The sequence below is a fragment of the Acanthopagrus latus genome, chromosome 9 (assembly GCF_904848185.1).
Source record: "Acanthopagrus latus isolate v.2019 chromosome 9, fAcaLat1.1, whole genome shotgun sequence".
NCBI classification, from domain to species: domain Eukaryota; kingdom Metazoa; phylum Chordata; class Actinopteri; order Spariformes; family Sparidae; genus Acanthopagrus; species Acanthopagrus latus.
This window is the reverse complement of record NC_051047.1, coordinates 2,594,308-2,620,493: the sequence shown is the minus strand read 5'-3', so window position 1 is coordinate 2,620,493 and position 26,186 is coordinate 2,594,308. Positions and strand designations below refer to the sequence as shown.

The window sequence follows — 26,186 nt, the reverse complement described above, 5'->3', positions numbered from 1 at the left end:
TTCATGGCACTTGATATGTTTCACTTCTTAGGCCGCTGACATTACAATGAACTATAGTCATTAAGTTGACCTGAGATGTCGGGATGCTCATAGTAAGTAGTTCAATTCCATTTTTTTTTTCTATCTCCTTTTGAGTGAATATTGTGGTGCCTCCATATTTGCCAGAAAAACAAAGAAGCCTGTCATGCTACATTTAATACAGACTGCTGCGTCTGATGTTTCCTCATCACTTTTTCCCATGCCTGCACACACACACACACACACACACACACACACACACACAAAGTCCCCCGGCATTTACACTCGTCCCTGTTCCCCATCAGCTATGTCCCTGCTTATGAACTGAATAATTCAGGCTGACTGCAGTGTTGATGCTGGGCTGCTGAAACTTCCACAAATGACTGGCTTAGCAAAACAGGACTCTGTCTGAGCTAAAACACAACAACATACGTCAAGAGCAAAAAAGAACATTTATCGAATGAGATGTTCCTTGGTGTTTGGTGTTCATGAGTGTGTCGGTGTGAAGTGTCAGTCTCTCTGCATATACACTGTGCCTAAAATACAACAATATTGAATCTGACTTCACAGGCACCTCCAAACAAATTGTGATGACAATGTATCCTGCCTTTATCCTCAACTGGCTTCAAAATAATCACATGTTCCCTAACATGCAAAGACTGGTGCAGTGAGTAATGAATGTATTATATACCCCATCATGCAGACAAGCCAACGCCCCGATGCTTTCGCTTTCCCTCTGCTCTCTCCCACTCTGAGCCTCACTCCCTCTCCTCGCCCTTTAATCAACTCCCTCTCTTCCCCCTCAGTCCCTGCCTGCTCAGCATACTCTCATTTTTATCTTCCTCCCCCACTGCCCTCCTCTCAGCCGACCCCCCTCACATGCTACCGTAATGTATTTTTAGCTCACTTGTTCTAATCTTAGCTCCCAGATCTGGAGGAAACCAAGGAGCACTCTGTGATGCGGGGGCGTGATAAGTGTGCACTCGCCGCGTGTTGGCGTGAGACTTGTCTGTGTGTGAGGGTGTGTGGGTGTGCAGTTTGCACTTGCCTCATGCAGACATCTGGGAGCAGGCACGTGCACAATTGGATGTATGTAAGCTGTGCATGTGCTCTCAAGGACGAGAATGAACAAAGTGCTTTTTCTTATTTTGGTGCAGCAGCGTGTCTGGTGTGTGAAGTACATGCAGGTGCAATGTGTTCCCCCGGTCACATCTGTGCTGCAGAGATTGAACGGCACAAGAACATGGGCTACACTACATGTTGTAATTTCTCCCTCTTTCCATAGCACAGCTCAGTGCACCCAGTGGACTGGTTGTTCTTGCACATTGCATTGTTTCGCCCAAGGCTTCAGGGGTCATGACAGTCAGTCTGCAGCCTGTGAATCAGCGGGGATGGTCACTGAAAACACAACCATCACTTAGATGATCTTTCGTTCTTTTCTTTGCTTGGTAAACCACATTTGGTACTCCACCGTTTCAGTTTTTCCTCTTCCTGTCAGTAATGCTTTCTTGTATTTCTGATTAAATCTGTGCTGGACAAAACGTTACTGTGATATAAGCATGGTCATATCATTCTTCAACCCTTCAGACTGCCTCTTGCAGTGTTTACTGAGTAAAGAAGCACAAGATGTGTGCATGATTTTACCCGCTATTGTGCAGCAGTGTTTCCTTACTACATATGCATACACACTCTCCGGGGGTGTTGGTATCAGTGGGGTTTTGCATACTTAAACACGACGGACATCTGCAACCCAGACTTAAGATATGTATCTTGAGTCACGCATCCTCTGGGTGCTGCTACAGACACTTGCTGATTTGCGCACACATTTGCAAATTTGCATCTCCCTCACACTCCGCAGTATGTGTGCTGTGCCTTGGAGAAACAAATGACACTGCAGTGGAGAAAGGAGGACTTGAGGAAGAGCAAAAGAGAAAATGAGATGCCAGAGTTCCCGCTTCCCCCCTCGTCTCTCCTCCGCCTCCTCCGCCTCCTCCTCCTCCTCTTTCTTCTCCTCGGCTGGCTGGGCTATTTATATCGAGCAGGATCCAATCTTAGCAGCAGCTGCAGGCAACTCAGCCAGTCAGGGACAGCCCGTGCTTCCCCCCTGCACTATTTTTAGCAGCAGGACAGCTTCAAACAGCAGCACTGAGCTATTCTTGTCCCTGTGTTTTGCTCCCTCTGCTGCTGCTGCTGCACCAGCCAAAGGCATAGGTTGTGTGTTCGTGTTTGATGGCGGTAGTTAAGAAAAAGCACGTCAAGGCTAGGCTTGTGAAGTTGTGATGTGTGCACAGATCTGTGTGTGAATTTTGAAGAAGTTGTAGAGAGGTCATGCATTGGAGCTCTCTTAATGTGAATGTTTGGCTGCACATTAGCACCATTTAACACTTCAGTTACAATTTGCACTTTCACGGAGTACGTGGAGTGATGTGACTGATCTGAAGGGTTGTATATGGCTGCAAATGGCTTCCTCCATAACATTAAAGAAAGGTATGCAGGTGGCATCAGGACTGTCTGCAGATGGTGTGTAAAGGCATATAGGCCCAGCACATATCATACAGTTATGGCAGTGTAATGCTGCCTCAGTAGCTAAAAAATATTAGCAACATTATGTTGCAGAACTTTACTTGTTTTGTGAGATTCTTTTCATATTGTAACACTACATTTATTATGTTATTATGACATATTTTCTTCCTGTTACCTTACATCCAGTCGTTCAACTTTGACAAGAAATGTTCATGCTGCAGCAACACACTTTTCTTGTTATATCACCAAAGGTCTTTGGTATTTTGCCTTTATAACATGTTAAGTTGGAATGTGACTGTCGCCTGCATGGGTTTAACAGATATCATAACTGGTTAACATATGGTGCAGGTGTTATTTGATGGTTTGGGACACAGCTAATTTAAGTACCATCCATCCGTTACTGTGTCTGTACTGCTTATCCTGCACGGGGTGGCAGGAGCCTGTCCCAGGGTGACAGCTGGTCACACTCTAGAGTGGCCACATTGTCTCTCACAGGGCTGTTACGACATATTCACATTCACATCTACAAAACACGTTTGATTGGGGTTGGTAAGTGTGTGTTTTAACCAGGATAAAACTATATATTATTGGCCTAACAAGAAATGTGTATTGTATTATTTTTTTTTTCATCCAATAATAACAAGAAAATCTGCTATCAAGGCAATTTGTCTTTATCATTTAAAAATGATCTTCTTCAATTTTGCCTGTGCTTCCCAAACTTTCACATTCTGACCCAACGCCTGAGAAAATCTAAGAACCCCATTATCCACGGCCACAAGGGGTCAGTCTTGTCAATTCAGTTCAATCAAAAAACTTTGTTATTCCCTTCAGGAGCAATTTAAGATGAGAAAATAAAAAAATAAAAAATAAAAAAAAAAAACACAAAACACCAACAATTCATTCACAGCCCTCTGTCCTTCAAGCCTCTACCTGACTGTATGTACTCACATCAGCGCCGTGGCCTTCTCGCAGATTGTAGGTGAGGTCGTGTTGTATCTCGCTGATGAACTTCTGGGCATACTCGGGGTAGAGTCGGAGGACCTCGCGGAGGCCCTTGAGGCTGATATACTGCAGGTCACAATAGGTCAGGGCTTTGACGTTGGCATTGGTCTTGATCACCTGCTCCTTGGTCAGGGAGTCTGAACCAATCAGATCTCCTTTACCTGGGGAGATGCACCGACACAGAGACAGGTGTAAGACAAATAACACACCAGTGCAAGAAAGACACATTTGTGCCTTTGAAGCAGTACTTCAGCGTGAGTTTATTTTAATGGTCTCCACCTGAGGGAATCAGGGAAGTTGGTTAAACAAATGAACCAGGCTGAGCTGCAGATCATCAAAGACGGAGGATGAAAGGAATGGACCTGCAAATGACTTCCACAAAGACAGCTGGGAGAAAGTGTTCGGCTGTGTAATCCATCATTCAACCAGACAAAGGTGAACCTAGCAAACACTAACACAGATGTCTTGACAACTGAAAATGACATTGATGGGATGACATATCAATACTATCAGAGCAGCAGTTAAAATGCTGAATCACTGAAAGCAGTTGAAATGTTCAGGTGAATCCACTGAAGTAAGTTTAAGTGCACAGTAAGCAGAGTGAAGTTTAGATATAAGTTAAAGTGACAGTGCTTCAACTTTAAGCACAGACAGGGTCTGAAAATGATCCAGCTCAATAAATGGAGCAGGAAGTTTGAGCTGAGGTTGAATCACTGACAATCAAACAAAAAGTGCAGGCAGCTGAACTCTCAGTTAAAGGGGAAGATTTGTTTGAAATGCCAGTGGATATATGGAGGTGTTGCACTTATTTACATGTCTATTTTCAGTCTAACCTCCAACCAGGATATTAACTTTACTTCATTTGAGGCTCTGGTTTTGAAACCATCTTCATCATGTAGTAACAGCCTTGTCCAGGGAATAAGCCTTCTGACCCTCTAAGTGAAGCTGTTTTGGGGACTTCTTGATATTTCTGGTGTCATTCAGCTTCATCATGAACCTACTCATTCCACTGGTAAAACTCTGGACTTGATCCTTTCTCATGGATTAGATGTGTCAGCCCTGAATGTCGCCTCTGTCTCTTCTACTGCGTAGGACCACTTTCTTATTACACTTGAGGCATCATTAGCCTGTCCTTATGCAGGTGAAACAAATGCTTTTGCTTCTCATCATATCAGCCCGGCATTCACAGCGACACTCAGTGAAAAATTGCTTGGGGTCTTGGCTCCATTTGCGACTGTGACTGTGGAAAATGTATTAATGAAGTGAACTCAGTACGTGTTTCTCTCCTTGATTTTGTGGCACCTGTCTCTACCAAGACAAGACCACGGAAGAAAATCTACTCCCTGGTTTACTGATGAAACCCAAGAACTCAAGCAGGTGTGCAGGAAAATCAAACGAGCATGGTATAAATGAAAGTTGGATGTTTGGTTTTTTTTTTTTTTTCATCTTGCATGATGTGATAGTGTACTTCATTATAAACGTGCTCTTAATGCTGCTAGAACAGCATATTTCTCTGGCCTAATAAATAATGATAAACACAACCCTAGATTTCTCTCCAACACTGTCGCTAAACCAGTCTGTGAACTGTGCACCCTTCAATGTAAATTATTTCTGAGATTTCTTTTGCAATAAAATTGAGGAGATTAGAATCAAAATGAACTCTTCATCTCTGGCTTCAAATCAGAGTTGGTTATAAAACATCCTTCTGCTGATTCTCAGTTAGTCTCAGCTCTTAACACTTTTGAAGCCATCTCTCTTGAGTAATTGTCTAAACTTGTCTCCTCCTCAAAACCAACCACCTGTGTCCTGGACCAGGATGGCTCTCCCATCAGCTGTTGTGGTCCGGCTCAGAAAGTACTAGTACTAGTAATCATTCAGATTTTAAATTGTAAATATCAGATATGTTTAATATTGTCAGGCAGCCCCGATGAGTCTGTGACACTGCACTAGTTCAACATGATCAGCTAACTCATAATCAGATTCAATAACAAAGTGAAAACGAAACTGAAAGACAGCCTGATTGTCAGGCTAGTGTGCAGTTTAATCCTGAAGATGTCACCAGACTCATCTTTACTGAAGTCAAAAGACTACAAATTTGACCTCGTAGGTTAGGGAGCATCTAACAAAGAAACACTGTCAAGTTCCTTTAATGGATAGAATGACTTCTTTCACCATATTAATGACTTAAAACAAAGGATATCTTAGCCTCTGCCTCTTTAGTTATCCCTTCTTTTGACTGATCTCTCATGAGTCACCCAATATTTGAAGTGCACTACTTAATATCTTGAAAATGCTCCATTAATATACAATATAAATGGAAATCACTCATGACACAACAATTTTACCTCCTCTTACTCTTTTAAATGTGATATTGCATTGAGAACCAATTTTCTTCCTGTTTTCCTCCAGCCGCTCTCCTGCAAGTCTTTACCCGAGAGTATAGAAAAAAAAACAAAAAAAAAACCTGTTGGACACTATCCACTGTTTCTATAAAGGTAATCCTGTTTGAGAGGATTACTGTTGAAGGCCCTGATGAGGGGGCAAGTTTTGTTCGTAAATGTAATGCAGCTGTCAGTTGGCATTCCACAGAACAAATAAACCATTGGGAGAGACAAAGCTGGTGTGTTGAAGATAACAAATCCCTGCTCAGAGTATTCATCATCACCCTTTACTGTTCAATAGAACCACCATGACATCACCCACAGGCTTCTGAGGATCCAGAGGGAAGCTCAAAGTGGGGAGCTGAAGCAAGCCTAATTAGTCAAGCAAACCTACATAGCTGGAAACTACCAAGCTAGCTAAGGCTAACAAGCTGTGTTCACACATAAAGATCAGCAAACTTTAGCTCTTGTGAGACTGATCTTGGGTTCATTTTCCCCAAACAGCCAGAATACCTTACTGTACATTAACTATAAGATAGCAAGCACACAGATACCGAGGGAGTTCGTGCAGCGCCCAGCACCTCTGCAGCTCGTCGGTAAAGACAGTCTGAGAAGGGAGAGTCAAGATGGATCTACTTTTAACTAATTTCAACATGGGCTCTTACAGAGATAGACTTGATTTTGGAGCCAGCCTCAAGTGGCCATTCAAGGAACTGCTCTTTTTGGTACTTTGCTGCTTGGGTGCACATTCATTTGTGAGGCTTTTGATAGACAAAGCCCCTCTGATATCAGGATTAAAGGCAAAAAAGTCAAACAAAGACCGCTCCCGGGCTGCACAACCACCTGGGCTGAGAGCAGAACATTTAGAACAAGCAGGAAGAACAAGCAGAGAGGGGACAGAGACGACGCAAAGCAGGGGCGGGCTGGAACCTAAAATGGATGATGGAGTGTGGTGATGGACCGATAAAAGGGAGGGTGAGAAGATGGAGGAAACAAGGGAAAGAAAGATGACGCCCTTTGGAATTGAAGAGGGAATGACTGTGGAGGCAAAATGATTGAGGAAAAATGGCTGGGCGGAGTGAAAAAGTGAGATGAGAGGGTGGGCGACACTGGGTGAGCAGGAGCTGAGATTAGGCCATGTGAGCGACAGCAGCTATTGGACACGGTCCCGCACCCCTTCACTGAAACCTCCTCTACACCCTGCTGTCGACGCACTCGGTGCTGTCCAAACATCATCTGCAGCTTCATTTCTTAATCCCATCCCCCCATATGTGCTTCTACTTCTACTTCTACTACTTAATTTGGCATGATGGGGTTTTCACATGTTCTGTCTGTCTCTCTTGCCTTTTCACATCACTCACACTTCTGGTCCTCTGCTTCTTTCTACACCCACCGCCTACCACAGCTCAGCCTCAATTGTCTTTTGTCACAGAGATGATGGGTGGCAACAGAGTCAAGACTGTCAGCAGCATCAGGGAAAGATTTTGCTTGTAATCACAGCAAAATGCTACAGAGAGCAGAAGATGAATGCTTGAAAGTGACATTTAAGAGAGTCTATTTGTCTAGTCTGTGATGCATCCGTATGTGAGTGTCTGAGTACAGGTGAAAAAGAAGGGCAGGGAACAAAAGCTTTTGAATGATTCTCATTTTATCGATGTCAGTGATTGAGCCTTTAGTATGCACTGCCAGTTTTTTGTCTGTGGTATTTTATACTTTGTTCTTTGCTCCAGATGTTGAATTTTCAGCTCACATTTTATACATTGCTTGTCCCTTTTTGATTAAAAAAAAAAAGACGTTAGAAGGATTTTCGCAACGTGGCACCGCTGCTTCTTTGAAAGCCTAATGACTGCAGCATAATAAAGTCATTCAGCGTTTACTTCTGGACAGTCAGAAAGAGAGATTTTTGGATACCATAAAGCAACACGCTATTGCATCTTTATTTGGTTTTATCAATGTATGTAGCATCATTTGAAAATGAAAGTTTGGCCTTTAGCAGAGAGGGCAGAGAGGATGTTATATTGTCTGTATTAGAGAGACAAAAACATATGTGCAATAATGGTAAAAGTAGTCAAAAATGCCTGCTGACAATGTTTTAATAAAAAAAAATAAATAAAAAAAAACAGCATTATACAGGAGGATTCTGTGTTGAGCAGTCCTGTTTCTCAGCCTCGTTCTTAGTATTTTCTGTAATTAAGTACCGGCACCAGCTAGCCAAGTGTACATGAATGGCTATGTAACACATTTTCAGCTATGTTGGTAATGACAGTGATTGTTTTTCAAATGAATGCTCATCTGGAGGGAGAAAACACCCACATACCTGTGAACTAGGCCTTCGATGTTACTTGCAGGTGAAGGATTACTCATTACAAGAAATGTAACACTGTGGAGGATGGCAACATTTGTGCGGTCTGTAGAATGCACTGACTCCACTGCAAAAAAGGTCCACACTAAAGCCACTGAGAAATCACAGCAACAACAACAGTACTAGAAATTAGCTACCACCTACATAGTTCCGGTAGCCAGATAACTTAACAAATTATCACTCAAACTGTAATTATCTCAACATTATTGACATGCTTAATAACATGGGGGCAAATGAACAATAATAGTGCCATGGTTAACCAGTTTTTGATTGCTGTTGGTGACAATTCATTTTATTCATCAATGAACACATTAATATGCTGTTGCCTGGTTACTTCCTCTGTGGAGTTTAGCTTTGAGAATGGATTCAACTAGATCCAAATAACCTTGCTGGTAATCTGTGAGTGTGCGTGTGGCTGATTGTGTTCATGTTTCAAAATGTCTAAAAATTGTGCAATGAAAAATATGAGATGTAACACTTTACAATAAGTTACACAAAAATGTGTGTAGTTACTGAGGAGTAAGAAATAAACCACGAATGACTTAGTAGTTCATAAATCCTTAATTAGTCATTCCTGAATAACTGTGATTTGAGGACTATATAGTAAATAATGATGAGTTACTAGAAAAAAAGACTTGTAGTTATTACATTAATGAATGGGGCTTTCAGACCAAACACGATAGACGCGAATACAGTCGCTTGAAACACTTGTATCGCGTTTGCTTGATCATTTTGGACTATTCGCTTCATTGGCGTCATTCGCACTTGTCGCGCTTGACGCTCAGCCCGCTCTCTTTCCACGTCGATCATGGCTGACATCACCAGTGTGCACTGTACCTGCGGTACAAGTCCCAGAAATGCCGGAAAACCAGCCGCCATCGTGTCTGGGTTCATGAAGTCCTCTGGAGACACGGAGCTGGGGGAATTTCACTGTCTCCTCCCGGAGCTCCGTCTGGATGACGACCGGTTCCAGTGGTACCTCAGGCTGACCGGAGCCCAGTTCGAGGACCTGTTAGCTCGGGTCTATGCCCACACACAGCTACAATTAGCTTCTCCTCCATGTTGGTCTGAATGTAAACAAACGTACATGAGGTGATGTCGTTGGCTTGAACCCGTCGCTGATTGGATGTTGCGGTGCGATGCCGCCTGAAAAGTTCGATATTTTCAACTTTATTCGCAACGTTCCAGACACTTCATTCGCACCGCACTAGACTCTCCATTCCCACCGCTGCTGCCTGAATCGTGTGTCATCGCACCATTTACATTGATTTTCAATGTAGAGTTGCCGCTCAGTTTGTGTCTATTGCATACAGACTACTTCCCTCATGAACTGTTGCTGATTAACTATCAATCAGCCACTGACTGAACTAGTGATTTACTTATTACTGAATCATTATTGTTTCTGTGAACGTTCAAGTCAACGGAGACATTGCACTGAGTAGTTACCCAACCAGACTCTTTAAATATCAATTACTTAATCATAAGTTACTCTTCTTCATGGGTTTCCCCATTAGTTCTTTAGTAAAAGAGAAAGGACTCTCATAAAAAAAATTGGAACCCAGAACTATGAAGACTATAAAGCCAAGATTTGTGATGAGATGATGAAACTTGCAACTTCTTGCAGTGTGCTGGTCTGCAATGCTCCGCAAACCACACCAAAATAACCAGATGAGACGGTGTATCATCTCAAATGCAACGTTTCTTCGTATGTAACTGCTGGCTTTTCAGGCTTTTTTTGATAGCTGCCTTTCATTTGCAGCAGCTTAAAACATGAATGAGCACAGTGATAGCAAGTTATTTGCTGCCGTTTGTGTGTGTGTGTGTTGCAAAGCCAGTAAGTGGGAGAAAAAGAGAAAAAGCAGTGGAGAAATGTACGGTTGAGTAAGAGAGAGCGATCAGCGCAGAGTGGCTATAGGAAAAGCAGTAGGCGATGATTAAATTAATTAGAGTTATGATCTAAAACTAGCCACCATAGATGTGACAAGCAGGGTCACCATCAGCTGACCTGAGTCAAGCTGCAACAGGTAAGTTCAATTCTCATCTTACTTTTTGAAACATTTTCATCAACCGCAAATCTTTGGACTGAACTGGGCTTATATAGGTGATAACCCTTAAATTCTCACTTTACGGCAGAGACAATGCCAAAAGGTTTCAGCATTATGGCGGTCACAAGCTCAGATAAGGTTACAGAGTTTTACTGTTGGCTTTGGTCGGCAAAAACAGCTGTTACTTTGGTGAGATTACAGAGATCTGATTTAATTTGTGTATTTAATGACTTGCTGCAGGGGACTGAAGTTTGTAAAATTGTTTGTAAAAATGTAAATCATCTCCTTGGGCACTTTTATGTAAGGAATGCTAATTGGCTTCATTGGATATACATTTTAATTACTGATCATTTTTAGTGGTTATAATATAAGTAATTAGTTATGGTTTTTGGCTTTACTGTCATACTAAAATCAGTATGACAGTAAATATGTATAATCACCAGGAGTATAGTCTTTTGATGTACACACACACACACACACACACACACACACACACATACACAACACACACATAAAAACACACGCAACAGTTTACATTATGTTGACACAAGAAGTAGTTGGTACAGTTCATGTGCTTGTATTCTATGAGTGAATCCACATTGAATATTAAGTCCATCTTGACAGCTAGAAAGTACCTGGATGAAGAAGCAGGGGAGTATTGGGGATTACGGAAAATTCCTCAGAACAGCTGTGTTGTTAAATGAAGCTCTGGGTTTCTCCAGGATCACCAGGGAGTATATTTGAGAGAAAATCAGGCCGTAATGGACTGTAGAATGTGGAGAGCTTCCTCGGCTTTGCAGGACTCTGCTCAATCCACCCTTCAGCATTAATAATCAAGGTGCTTTAATAATGTAAAATCTATTTATTATTAATACCAGCACAGCACCGCACTCCATCTATTGATGTGTGTGTGTGTGTGTGTGTGTGTGTGTGTCATGATCAAGATCAAATATGGGCCGGGGGCTTGGCATTTGAAGATAAATCCACTTCATTTCACATACACAAACACACATAAAACACACACTCAGATGAACGAACAGACAGAAATGCAGACAAACAGGTATGGACCATTAATTCATTACATCGTGCCATTTTGAGAAACTGATGCGTAGACATATACTACATCTGTCCTTGGTGCACGCACACACACACACACACACACACACACACACACACACACAACCCCACTCCTCCTCCCTCATCTCTGTGTCTATCACTGTCTATTACACATTCACACAAACACCTGAGAAAAGCTGCTTGCTGGATTAGTGTTGCAAAGTCTTTGAAGCACATCCAGAGGAAATTAGCTTTCAGGCTGCTCAACAGCTAACTGGAGAAATCTTCCAAGTTGTTATAACAGGTGCAGCATCATGTCTGACCAATTTCTCATTTGTTCGATTTTTTTTCAGTGTTTGCTGTCTTTAATATTCACTGCTTAAGGTTTGTGTCTTACAACACAATTACAACATAAAAAAGTGTACCTTTGAAATGACACAGGGATTAGCTTCTGATGTTACCAGCCATTAAGAGAGAAGGAGTATACAGGCCTACTCAGTTTGGCCAGGTTCTTGCACAGTAGCTGGAGATCATGGGGGCACATAATTCTCCAAACATTAGTGGGAAGGCTGCAAATGAAAGTTGGCAGCAGCTCAGATTTTTCATAGTCTTTTCTCTACATATTCGTTCATTTATCCTCTGATAGCATGTTAACATACAAAACTAAGTTGGTGATCATGATAAACATTTTACTGCTGATTATCATTATGTTAAGACTGTCATTGTGAGCATGTTAGCATGATGATATTAGCATTACCTAAAAGTAGTGCTGTGCAGAACAACAGTGTCACCGGGCTCTGTGTATCCAATTTCATCATAGCACTATATGATCGGCTTTTAGCAACCTCAGAAATGACCGCACAATAACAATACTCGCAGGGCTTCCCCACACCTGGAAGCTGATGCAGGACAGTGGTGAGTTGTGTTCACTTTACAATATCAATCCGGCTAAGCCAGCGGAGGTTTGATGCCTCTAAGTATGTGCTGTGACCCTATTTCTATTGTTGCTGAAGTTTGGTACGGTTCTGAGCATTATTTGTGGCGGGTTTGTTGGTGGAGGCATATACTGCAATGTATTGTTATCGTGCTGTCATTTCTGAGGTTGCTAAAACTAAGCTAGCGGTCTACAAACTTGATCTCTCGAGGGTGGGTCTTACCCGGTGTCACGGTGTGTTAGACCATGGATTAAACTTACACCGGAATATCCCTTTAACTGCCCGCTTGTGTGTCGCTTGTGTGACCCCACCTTAGTGGAGCTCAGCTCACATTTGCTCCCACATAAATTAAACCCTGCTTTCAAGTTACAATACTGCAGTTGTGAAACATCTGCCCCCTCAAGGGTTTTCAAGTTTGTGCACTAGCTAATGTTGCTAATTCCAGCTAACAAACCTTGTTAGGAGCTTAAACCAACTGTCAGAATTCTTATAGTCATTACCAAAACAATCAAAATTAAAAGTGATTATGTTCATATGATGTTGTTGAAGGAAAAGGGATGTCCCTGCACCTTTCTACAAGCTCTGTAGATGTTTGTTTTTATGTTTTGTTTTCCTAAAAATGTTCATCACTCAATTAATATGGAAACCAAATGTTTTTTGGAAACAGTAAACCCACTGATTCAATAGTAATTTTGTGTTGGCACACTTTCTGAAATGACTGATGCCGTTATGTCAAACACTATGAAATATGGAAGGAATGAGCAGAACACACAGAAATAGATGAACTCAGTGCCTCTTTAATTGATGAATAGGCCTAGAGGGGGGTAAATAATGTACTTTTTTTTGAAGGTTTGAAAATGACCTGTAATGTGTTACTGCTAGTTATGATGTTCATTGCTGCAGCAGAGATGGGTCGGATGACTGGTTGTTTCCACCCACACACTCTGTGAATCAGTCCTGTTTGATATAAGCCTTTATTGGAACTCACAGAACCTCCTCATCTCCAGAGAGCAACGTGAGCGAGGACATATGATCACAATGTGCATGCACATAAACATACATGTACATTTGCCACACACAGAAACATGCTTATGTCACAAAAACAGAAGTCAATGTCAGTGTATAGAAGCCTGATAGCTGTAACAGCTAAATGATCTGCTTTAGAAACCATGAAGAGAATATAATTGACTGCATTTTTTACCACAACATAAAAAGTAATATTATAAACTCCCTACATTTTAAAACAGATCTTTTGACAGCAGCCATGTAGAAGATCTCAAACTGTAATATATATCTGACGCGCCAGAAATCCAACCAATTCTAAAACTCGAATGGCCCTCAGGAGAACACATGCCACCACCAAGGCCCAAAAGTCCCCTTTATCTGCATCAAATTGTATTCACTCACAGATACCAGCCACCTTAGCAACCTGATTTTTTTCACCAAAATCCATGCTTTGAGAAAGTAATGAAAATGGTAAAAATGGTCAAGAAATTGAGAGAAAATTACTGGATCTTTCCCTTTATCTGGATCCACACCAACATTTTTGTATTCTGGGCTGAGACCCGTCTTCCATCAAAGTTTTATGGAGACCCTTTCAGTATTTTTGGTGCAACACCAAACCAGCCAACCAATGGACACGGCTGAAAAACATTACATCCTTGGCAAAGGTAATTACTCTGGGGCAGGTATGGGCTAAATCTCTAAAGGTTCTGCCCATAATTAAGGACTGACATCAGACAAATTTTAATACATGAATAACCTGTATCCTTTGTAAAAATATGTGCGGTTTTATGCTGGAATGAGAGTTGAGGACTGACACTACAGCGCGCCTGGAAATACACATTTATCCTCATGGAAGAGGAACCCTTGTTGGTATCAACAGCAAATGTATATAAGTAATATTTGCAATAAATGGAAAATGGAAAGTACTCATTACAGCTGCAGGCTGCCTGCTAAGACATTTGACAAAAAAAACCCAAAAATGTTTGACTCTTCACAAAACCCTGATTCAAACCTTTTCCAAGACAGCTCTTTGTTATCCAGGATACATTATTTTGGTGTACTGTGTAATGTTGATGTTTTCCCAGTCATGTAAGCCTTGGTAGTTCAACTTGTTGCTGTTGTATATATGGACTTTACATGACAGTATGACTGCTTACTGGAAATCTTTTGAAAAACTTGGCAACTCTCTATCTATGGATGAAAACTTGGGGTTTCTTTATGTCCACAGTAATATCCTTTTCATCATAATTTCCTCTGATGATGTATGCGTTTCTGTGGGTGGCAAGCTTTCTTTCCTTTGCCTATGTATGGACCAGGGCCTAGGGGAAACCCTGGCACAACATGAAAATGAAACTCCCCTCTGAAGAGCTCCCAAGCACCACCAGCAGCAAAGTATTTTAATATTTTTGGTTTTTTTTTTTTGGTCTTTTGTTAAATATCGAGTTTACAAACAGACATGCTGTCAGTCTAGAGGAGGGAGGAGAGCCTACAGGAGAGGAGCTGGCCTTTAAACTTCTGGAACCAATCAGCTCCCTCAATAACCTACACTTGTTCACTCAATTAACCCAAAAAACACCGGCAATCAATCAAACACACACGCATGTACGCACACACACACACACACACACACACACACATACACACACACACAGACTCACACTCTTGGGTCTCTACCTTGAAACTGTGCTGGCTGTAGAGACCTTCTGTGCTGCTGGTTCAACGTGTGTGTGAAGCATCTCACAATTTGTAGCATCATCATGTTCACATGTGAACACATGCAAGGAATTTGAAGTTTTTTTTGTTTCTGTCAATCATCTTCAACACTAATAGACATATAGCATTTGTCCCTAAGTTTATTGGTTTGATTGACTGATTAATTGATCTTCATCAGGTCATGGTTGTTGTGCCATGTGATGAAGCTCTCCATCAGTCCTCTGTATGCCAAAAAATAGCCTCTCAGTGAAGACAGCAAGTTTCTCACTGGAAATGAATCACTGGAATCACACATGTCAACAGAGTGTGAAGTCTTCACTACAAAGGCTGTATAATTTGAGTCTGGACACACGCAGATGTAAACGGGAACTTGATGTAGATTCCAGAGGCAATTTTTCCTAAACTTCTTTAGCTGTTTCAGCCGTGAGCTGTTAAAAATCACTGGGTAAAATGAACATCTTGACACACACAAAGTCAGCAGATGTGTAAATCTTTCAGGAGTGGGTTACAAGTTGAACAGTGAATTTGAGCAGCAAAATAACAGTTTATTGATATGAAATTGTGATTTTCTAGCTATTTAATACTGCATGTGTGCTACAGACACAACTGTAAAAACTACAGTGGAGATGAGATTACAGTGGCTGTCCCTGGGGTCTGCAGAATGTATATGATACCTGAGAAGAGAAAGCGCTGAAAGCATGCTGAGCATCATCTCCTTATACTGTCTGCTGCAGAGACAAAGAGCAGGAGTGACCAGCTGCCTACAAAGATCCTCATTCATCAGATCGTCTCTTTTTCAGTGTCTATACTCTGCCATATGTGTGGTCTGATGGGAGGACTTCCTATACGTCTGTTCACACTGGATTGAAGGATTACTGCATATAGCTCATAGGCTCAACACTGTGGGAAGCCTCGATTCTGTGTTTGTGTCGAGCATGGTGATAACTCTTTCAAGCAGCAGAGCACAAACAGCTGCTCTTTATCAGCTCTCTCTCAGCCCTGTCTTCCCACACCTACACACACACACACACACACACACACACACACACACACACACACACACACACACACACACACACACACACACACACACACCTGTTTTTCTGTTCTCTCCTTTCTCCTTTTTTCTTTCTCCCTCATCAACCTAATTTCCAATAAAATCCAGATCAAGTTGCTCTGCAGGTCTGATTGGATGAAACCAAACCAAGTACTGTAATCACTGAACCGAGAGTTTATCTTTCTTCTTTTTCCCTCTAAAGTCTGTTCTTCATTAACAGTATTTGATATCAAACAGACACATAATCGGCTGGTTCTCATCAGTGATCTCGAAATGAACAGTTCTCACCTTCATTAGCTATGCTACACAGTGTCACGACCACGATCATCTCACATCCTCTCATTAAGTCTCAGTTTGACATCAAATATCAAAACCGCAGGGGTACTGTGTGGTTTTCATTCCATTCTGTATCACAAGATTACACACAATTTCCTTTAAAGGATAGATACGTGATTTACATTTATTCTAATTAGGGCCAGAAAATATTCCTAACTCCTTGTCTTAAAGTTCCCATTAAGAAGTGCAAGTGTTGTAATCATGATTGTCCTATAGTCCGGTATCAGGCCAACAATGGCAAAAAAGTCGTTCTGTAGCATTTCTGATGCTATTCAAGAGTTTGTTACTTCCTAGTAAATAATAAAAAATGGTGATGACTCATGCTGCACTTAAAAAAATTAAATACACTAAAATTGGGTCCAGTAATTAATTTTTATACACTACCATATATGTATAAAAAGTACTATAAGGTCACTATAGTAGAAAAGAACAGGACGGGTGTTGGATTTTGGCTTTGATGAGTTGGAGGCATTATTTGTCTCTGTGACTGAGAGGAAAACTTCTATTTTTGTGAAGTTTCTTCCCAATCATTTGAAGATTTGAAGATGGAAAGATTTATAGCATCATCACACGGTTTGCCTAGTCACAATATTTCAGTGTTCATGTCGTTCCCCTGTCATCATCATGTCGCATACACATTACATTAGCTTCCATTTCGTGGGGTGGGGGGATCAGTCAGGCGAGAAGGCTGCCAAACCAGAGACCACCGTGTCATTTCAACATTTGAAAGCCTGAAACTACGGGAGATATTAGTGGCAAAAAAAACAAAAAAACAACCCTCCAACAAGCAAATCTAGACAAGAAACAAACCAGATATTTTTATGATGATACGCTGGGACATTTGCAGCCATGTTTGTGGTGACCAAACCAGGTAAGCCAAAACATGATCCCTAAGGAAGTGATTTTTGTGCCTAGATCCAAACTGACCAGAAGCACGGGATTGTCCCAACAATACATTTAAAACCGAAGTTCAAGAAAACAGTCTACTCTGTCTTTTCCATACAGACCTGAGAACAGTAGTGGTGCTGCCCTTTTTAGGCTTTTGGCCTTTATGAATCTATGAGGGTCAATACAGCCTAACTTCCAAACATAGGTTATTCTTTAGTTAAGATGGTTCTCTAGGAGTTAAATTCTAAGATTTCTTTCCTAGATTTTCTCTCCAAATACAGTTAGGAAGCATGTTTAAGAATTTTCTGTAATGAGGCCCCAGCATGTCATTTTGCAATCTTGCAATCATAAACTCCAGTCTCACTCTCACTGCTGTTATTCCTTGTGGTAATTTGGGAAACAAAATGGAAAATTACTTGGATATTGAAGGAAAAACATGGGACACAGCAGTTATCTCAGTTTTTTTGATTGGCTAATATGGCCCATGACAAAATGGATAAATATACAGATGTTGGCAAATAAATAGAAGAAGGAAGTGACACATGAGCATCATCATCTTCATCTGTCTTAACCGACATCCTGTTGCTCTGACTTACCCAATATGGCCAGCACAGTGTTGTCTTTGAGGACCTCCATTGACCCTGAGCATACAAAATAGATAGCCTGCAGGGCGTCCCCCTGCCGGATAAGGAATTCACCAGGAGCACAGAAGGAGGTCTTGATAATGAGGGACAAGGACCGCAGACAGCCCCTGCTGGCTGACTCAAACAGGGGCAGCTGGAGCAGCTCCTTGTTCAGGTGCATGGCGATATCTGCTCTTAGCTCATCCGGGAAGTCTTTCAGTAGCTGTGAAGTGAGAGGGGGTTTACACTTAACAGGTGTTGTTTCCTGAGACATGCAATGGCTGCTTCAACTACACAGCAGGCTTCCACACACCCACTCACAAAACTCCCCATCTTTTCATTTAAAAATGGGTACAAGGGTGAAAGTTGAATTAACCTTGTTTTTTTCAGTTGAATAATCATTTGGGACAATAAAGAAGCAAGAGTACTCCGATGATAGCACGGCTATTATGATTCAAGTTATTAAGATTTACTGTGGAAGCATAATGATTTATTCAGTCCAGTCATTCAAGATATGGAGAGTCCTGCACTGTCAGTGACATAAAACTTACCCAAACTTCTTACATGAGAAAAAGGAATTGTGTTAAAATATCATTTTGGTAAAAGTGAAAGTCAACCATATGAATAGTAAGAAGTGAAAGTATCTGATGTTAAATGTACTAGATGTATTAGAAATGAAAGTAATAGTACATTAAACATACATGTACGTGTATGAGTATACTGTATACTATGGATTGGTACTATGGGTTAGTAATTTTTGTTAGTACAGTAAGAGAGCCTTCAGTCTGGCACTTGGACACTGCTGAATGTAGAAACTGCTGAGTGGTTAGGAAACAGTTTGTTATCGCAGGGTTTTTGTTGCAGATGTCTTTTTTTAGTGTGTTGAGCAGTGTAAATACTCCTCTGTTGTACTCTAAAGGTTGCAGTCATCTCAGAGGCAGATATCTCAAAGCCTCAACAGTTAAAATAAACTATTTCTATGGCTGGATACCACAAGGGTTTGTCTTCATCTTTTGAGTGAAATAAGCCTTTCATTTTAATGAATAGGTTAAGTGTTCATGAAATCAGTATAAACAGTGCAATATTTACACACTCGTGTCCTTTATTGTTACATGTGTTGAAGTAAGCTCTCTCCTCACCTCACTAACGTCTATTCCATTGTTGACCGACCATGTTGTCTGGAAACACTCCAGCATGCGCTGCTCCATGGCCTTGGGCAGCCGATGGACCCTGATGAAGTCCTTCAGGTCCTTGGTGCGGGTGTGGTAGAGTGAGCGGCGTGAGTACATCCTCTGGATGATTGCCGTCACGTTACCAAACACCACTGCATGCATCAGTGCTGGAGACAGAGGAAAGGTTTTTTTTAGGTTCATCTAGATTCAGTTACAAAGTCATTTGGCTTTTTATCGCGAACTGCCTTCAGGAAAATGCCATAATGCTTGTGCAAAGCAGGGGGCCTTTGCATTACGTCTTAATAAGCCCCAAGAAGCTAGAAAGCAGTGCCTCAAGTGGATCACTGCTTTTCACAAAATGGCAGTACCACACTACTGGAATAAAAATAACGCCACTGTTGAATAAATCTTTAATTTCCAGTGAACAAAAGTCCAATACAACAACTAAATCATCATTCTAAAAATCAAAACAGCTCTAATCCCTGTATGAGGGGTGACTTTTGGTGTAGTGATAATTTTTTCTACCATGTCTACAGTTATACTCAGGATTGCTTTAAATGTGAACACCTTCCAGTAAGATCTATCTATTTCATAATGTACTTTCCTGTGTGTGCGGCACAGTTTCTTTCCCTAAAATTAATTCTTGCCCAAGTAGAAAAGCTGCTGAAATAGCGTTCGGACCACAGGACACTTACACAGTTCACCGACGCTCAGACTAATGACATTATTTTAGGATGACTGCTCCTTTAGGCAGGGTGACCCCCCCCTAACATTTTGGTCTGCTGTAAAATGTATAAATACCTTTGAGTTGAAGGGCACCCACTGCCTCAGGACTGCTCACCACTAGAGCTCTGAACTCAGTATGAGGATAACATACTGAGAGATTAATGAAGCTATAGTCTCCGCTTTTTACTCCTTCTCTGTTTTGCTTTGGTGGCCCTGCATTTATAGAAGACTCAACAAACACGGCTGTAGGTGCAAGGTTACTATAAATCAGTGGAACAAAAAAAAAACCATCAACTCTAAAACCCAAATTTAAAGAGGCTATATTATGCTAATTTTCAGGTTCGTACTTGTATTTGGGGGTCCTAATAAAGAAAGTCTACTTTCATTTGAATGCTGTGTTTTATGGAGTGAGATATCTGAGCCTCTGTTTGATGAGATGGGCACATGTGCATTATTTAAAAGGCAGCATGAAGCCAATCAGAGGCTGAGTGGAGAGGGTCATGCCGAGCAAGGTGGAGTTACCCAAGGGTGTTATAATTGATTCAAAACAACACAGCTACAGCTGGTAAGCATGGCTGTGGTACATCTAAACATATATATATAATATAGCTACATTTAGATAACGCCTGTTACATAGTGACAGACATCATTTTTGGAAGTATAGGCTTGACTTCAGGGCTTCAGGCAGTACAGGAGCAGTGCTTTCTGTGGGAGAGAGTAACCCCCTTTTGGTGTGGACTTTGGGCTTTTTCACTTTCAGACCCTTGACACGCACAAAAAAGTTAAGGCAAAACCCCCAAAAGCGTAAAATGACCTCTTTCATTAATTGGTTTTCACTGTTAATTTATGAAAACAACATAGGTTCACTTCTTTCCTAAAGCAACTGCACACGGCTGCAAAGCAAGCAAATGTTCGGGCGTACTTTCCCGCACTGTTGTTTTACTTCACTACTTCACTAATCAATCAAGAGTGCTATGTCAGATGCTTCAATTACAAAATGCCAGAGGCCTCCATTCTGGCAGTGGGGCCAGCCACAGAGTCCCAGCCATGACAGGTAACAGGAGTCACATTTCACTCAGGATGGTGGAGGATTCTTTGTCAAAGTGAAAAGCCAAAGTGCACTTTTGTAAATATTTCAACATTAAACTAAGTCATAACAAGGAACTTGATTAAGTAAATGAGGGAAAAGGAGCTGTTACTGCACTGAGAAGTTGGGGGTGTGCAGCCTGTCGCTTGCAGCTCTTCATCTAACTAACTCCTTCTTGTTTAATACTTCCACAGACTGAATAAAACTACTCCAACACATTGGGAAAATGTATTGATTGTCTAAAAATACCAACAATGACTGCTGTTTTGCTCTGCAGACACATTTCTGATGAATGACAGCAGTGCTAACTGAACACTGCATTTCCTGCGACAAGTCTTCTTCAAAATAAAAGTGGACTCACTTTATTGTTTATTTCAATTGCATACAAAGGTGTCACTGAAATTAGTGTGGAACAAGTAAAAAACTATAACAAAATAAATAATTATGTGGGCCAGATTATATGTTATTTTGACAACAGGTAGCAAGCTGGATCGACGGTGGGCTGGAGTGGGCGGACAGTTAGAGACCCTTAATGTGAGGGGTACGTCTCTAGAATGAATAAATGAATCTAAGTAATTTCCCAAGTGTGTGCATATATGTGCCCTTGTGTGTGATGTGTGTGTGTGTGTCATTGTACAACTCACACCGTGAGAACATAAATTCATAGCAATAAAGTCACATTGTGGGGACCAACATTGCTTCAGTCCACATATTTGAGGATGAAAAAGTGTGTGTTTGGTGTTTTATAGCCCACTTATTGTGTACTGAGGCCTGAGACATCACCACGCATCATTGTATTCCCTCACCATCATAACGATCACATCCCAGCATCCCTCTCACCAAACAACCTCCTCAGTCTCTCTCATTCTGATTTCTCCTTCTATTGCTTTCTTCCTGAACATTAAGTTCTCTTCATTACTGATGTGCATACGCACAAAAAAACAACTTCAGAATTCATAGTTTAACTGTACTATATGCATCCAACACATTTATGTTTTTTAAAAGTAAATGTTAGATATAATATCTATCCAATATTTCACAAAGCTTGACAATCATTCTGCTCATTAAGAAAAGCAAGTCAAAAATGACTTGTTAAGCTCCCTTAGGCTACAAATGATGAAGCCGTGCATTTCAGGATAGTTGAGAGGACTGTTAAATACTCCACGCTGATGCAACAAGGGAACTACTTTTCTGTGATTAGAGATGCTCAATGATATTTTACAAGAGGTCACTCAGCAACCTTTGTAAAAATGGAAATGTATTCCTGCATATAGGCTGCTATCTGTGGATAAGTTTCCCCACAAATTTAATGGATCACATGGTAAATGGACTTGCATTTCTGGGCTGATTTTCCAGTCTACTGACAGCTCAAAGCACTTTACTTTAGAGAGCAAACTCAAAGGTGCCTTAAAAAGATGGTTTGAGTAGTGTAAGGAGAGCGCTTGGAATATGCGGGCCCATAATCACAGCGTTTGTATGTTTGTCATGTTGTCTTGATGACAACTTGTTGACAAAACAAATGAAATAAAGTATTAGGCTATATTAAATTGTTATCCCCAATGATTGTAACTCCAGTGCAGAATTCTAATTTAATAATCAAATAACATGAATTAATCATACTTAGCATCACACAGTGATGACTACAGTTGACTGAACTACTGTGTTGCCATGTTTTGAAAATGAGTAGTCTGTCAGGTCTACAAAGTGGGAAAAACAGGGTTGAAATATCTTTTTCCAATTTTCTCCCAGTGGTCTTCTGATCTTCACTGGACTAACAGAAGTTCATTCACACATTTAAGTCCTTTTGAACATTTAGCATCTGTTGGCGTTTGACTGAAGGCATGCTGCTATGGAGTTAGATTTGTGTCTTTATTACATGACAGAAAATACGTGATCTGAGAGAAAAAAAAAAATATTTGAGAGAAAAACACCAATAGCAAAAATAATAATATTTGAGACTAAAAAAAGTTTTATGCGAAAGTATTATCTCATAGAACATAGAACATAAAATTACTTCTGCACATCAGTGTGAAAACATTCTCTCTCAAAAAAAGTGTTTCTCTCAAAACGTTTTTCTTCTCTCTCTCAAAACCTAAGTCTTTGCTCTCAATGCAATTTCTTGCTCTTATGTCAAGATTTTGCTCTTGCTGTGAAAATAATGTCATGGGCGGGGCCACGTTCCTATTGGCCAGTGGGGTGAGAATGGTCTTGGGAGGTGTGGTTTGACAATCCCGTCTGGAGAGGGGTCCTCGGACATGTCCACTAACCAGGAAAAACATTCCGATCATCCTCCTCATCGATCCAAGTCATGCACATGTATGTTCATTTTGACATGGCTTGAACACTACTATTCCACATGGAGATGCTGGGGCTTGCATCGCATCTTGAATGTAATATTGTCCACCACACTGACATGTGTTGGATTTGTTTTCTGCTGTAACACAGGGCTGGTGGATTGCCCATGGGTTGATTGGGTGGTTGTAAATGATGACAAGTGGGGAACACAGCCAACATTCTAAAACTTTATACCTTGAGAAGAGTGAGATACACATCTGGGCTTTCTATGAAACATGGCCGACGGTTGATAGGTGTTTGTATCACAGGTTGATCTGGGCACCTCACGCTTTGACCCACAGCTGACTGACCTCACGCTGAGTTTGGGCTGGATGTCAACATACTCTGCAAACTGTTTGACGAGCAGGCTGTATGACAGTGAACAGTTTTCACATCGACTTGGTTTCAGCTTAAAAACAATGTATGTGGCTGGGTACGATGGCTTTCCTTCAGTAACCATTTGAACGCAGTGCGGAATGAAAGAAATACTCGATGGTTGTCACAAGTTAACCTGAACACTGCGCACTCAACACCACAGTGAACAGTGGTCTCCATGCTGCTTTTGGGCCGCTCGGTGTGAACAAATGCCTCAGACTGCTCCACCCAGGAGTTGTTTGTGAGTACAGACATTCATGACAAAGATATAAGCCCGACAACATGCACTTTTGACGATTTATTGACAGTTGCGTTTTTTCAGACAGGCATCGACACAGTCACCTACACTGTCACTGTGCTCTGTAGCGCTCGTCTAAAGGCCCACACACACCGCCCAGACGTCCAACTGCCTTATCCACTTTCCGACCACTCCGTTGCCTCTTGTCTGACCTGTTCGGCAGAAAAGTTGCATTGAACACACACCGCTTCAACGTGCTGCCTACTCCACAGTAGCGTGTAGGTTCTGCGCTTGCGTGAGATGCAATAAACAGGTGGCACTTGTGTTGTGAGTTGAAACGAGGCTAATGCACATAACTCTCTTTACTTTCAATCAAAACAAAACTTAACAATTTCAGGTAAAAACAGCTGCATACTAAACATGCAGCGAGGCATTACCAGACGAACACAAATTAATTGGTCCTGAATGGACATAACAACTAGTCTCGTGCTGGTACTGCAATGCATGAAAACGGGGAATGACGGAACGGGGTGCATAGAAAACCAAAGCGCATGTAGTATTCCACCCTCCCACACATTGCTCTGATTCACTAGCTACACCGTCAATCAGAACGGCCGCTCAGCTGGCTTCACATGCTGAACCGGAGCCGACAACGTCCGCGTGGCTCTGAAAGCTTCCGAAGCAGATGAACACACCGAACATATTTGTTCCCGACCTCGCCCGAGTATTTTGAGAGAGATTTTTTTCCTCAGAAATAATTTTAAAAATTTCAAATTTTTATTTCTTTATGTTCTACGAGAAAATACTTTCTCTCAAAACTTTTTTTTAGTCTCAAATATTATTATTTTTGCTATTGGTGTGAAAACTTTTTCTCTCAAATATTTTTTTTCTCTCTCATAAAATGCTTTTTTGCTATAAGTGTGATAGCTTTTTCTCTCAGACATTTTTTTCCCTCTCAGATCATTTATTTTCTCGCATGTAATAAAGACACAAATCTAACTCCATACACACAGCATGATGTCTCCACTTCGTGACTGGAAAAAACACAAGCTTGTGCAGAATGTACCCTCTGATCGTATGTTACTAAATGTGGTCTCCACATGAAACAGTGTGCATATCTGACAAAGAATGTGTGTGTATTGCTTTGGTCAATAAACTCTACTGTATGGATGTTCACTGAATTACCTTTTGTTGTTGCTTTTAAATATAGATTTTGTCTTCTATCTAAGCCTTTGACCATATCTTGACAAAACATTTGCAAATAAATGGACCAGAATCCAGTTTAAAACGTGATAGCTAAGTTTAAAGAAAGAAGAAATCCTATTAACTAGAAAGCCGAGCTGCATCGTTCTACTACATTAAAATGTAGAAGAAATGATGTTCACCTTTTGTTGGAATCTGTTCATATTTTTGATATGTTGGAATAGTAAAAAAACATATACACTGCCAAATATGTAACTAAAGAGAAAGGCACACACAAACATTTCTCACCTCCTATAAGCATGGTGCAGATGGAGAAGATCTTCTCTGAGTCCGTGTTGGCTGACACGTTTCCAAATCCCACACTGGTAAGACTGCTAAGAGCAAAGTAGAGTGATGTAACGTAGCTGCTCCGCATTGATGGGCCACCACCTAGCACCCCTAAACTCCCACCACCAGCATTCATCCCTGACACCGCCTCGCTTCCCGAAATGTTTCCGTAAGATTGGCTGGAATTCCAGGAGCCCTGCCCGACCTCTGACCCTGACACGTTCCACTGACTGCTGTTGGCAGGCAGGGTGCTGACTGTGGAGGGGACCAGCGTCGTCAGGGGCGACAGGAAGTAGGGCGTACCCAGGCGCTTTGCCAGCTCATGGAGCCATCCTGAAAGAAAAAAATAAATGAATGAGAAATCTGTTTGTTTAGCTAGGTAAGGTACAATTCAATTCAGCACTGAGATAAATGAAATACATCTTTCCAATACCTATCATAGCACAAAACTAGACCTTCACTATCTCCACTGTTTAGGGATAATGCATAATAAATGAATCTGGCTGTTTGTTTTGAATTGCGAGCAACATAAATAAACGACCCCGCAGTCAGACTCACGTGAATGTGATCAACCACCACTACCGCTGATGAAAACCCATCAAACATGACTTAGTCTTGTTTGCCCCCTCCTAGCTGGAATGTGTAGCCCTGTAACTGAACGACAATGAATACAATATCTAACTTTTCACCATTTCACCTATTCTGCTTTTTCAATCAAGTCCTCTGAATCGCATGATAAAAATGGCCTCTTCGGTGGACCCAGACATCATTTGGAACGTG

At 41.3% G+C, this 26,186-nt stretch overlaps 1 protein-coding gene across 1 annotated transcript in view; it reads right to left on the bottom strand.

Moving 5' to 3' along the window:
- kcnh3 (potassium voltage-gated channel, subfamily H (eag-related), member 3) overlaps positions 1-26,186 on the bottom strand; it is a 162,905-nt gene that overhangs the window by 6,976 nt on the left and 129,743 nt on the right. Inside the window, exons 10-13 of the mRNA XM_037109334.1 lie at positions 25,368-25,739; positions 19,084-19,283; positions 17,918-18,167; positions 3,490-3,704 (exon numbers count right to left, since the gene is read on the bottom strand). Of these exons, the coding sequence (XP_036965229.1) occupies positions 3,490-3,704; positions 17,918-18,167; positions 19,084-19,283; positions 25,368-25,739 (1,037 nt within the window). The remainder of the gene's footprint in view (positions 1-3,489; positions 3,705-17,917; positions 18,168-19,083; positions 19,284-25,367; positions 25,740-26,186) is intronic.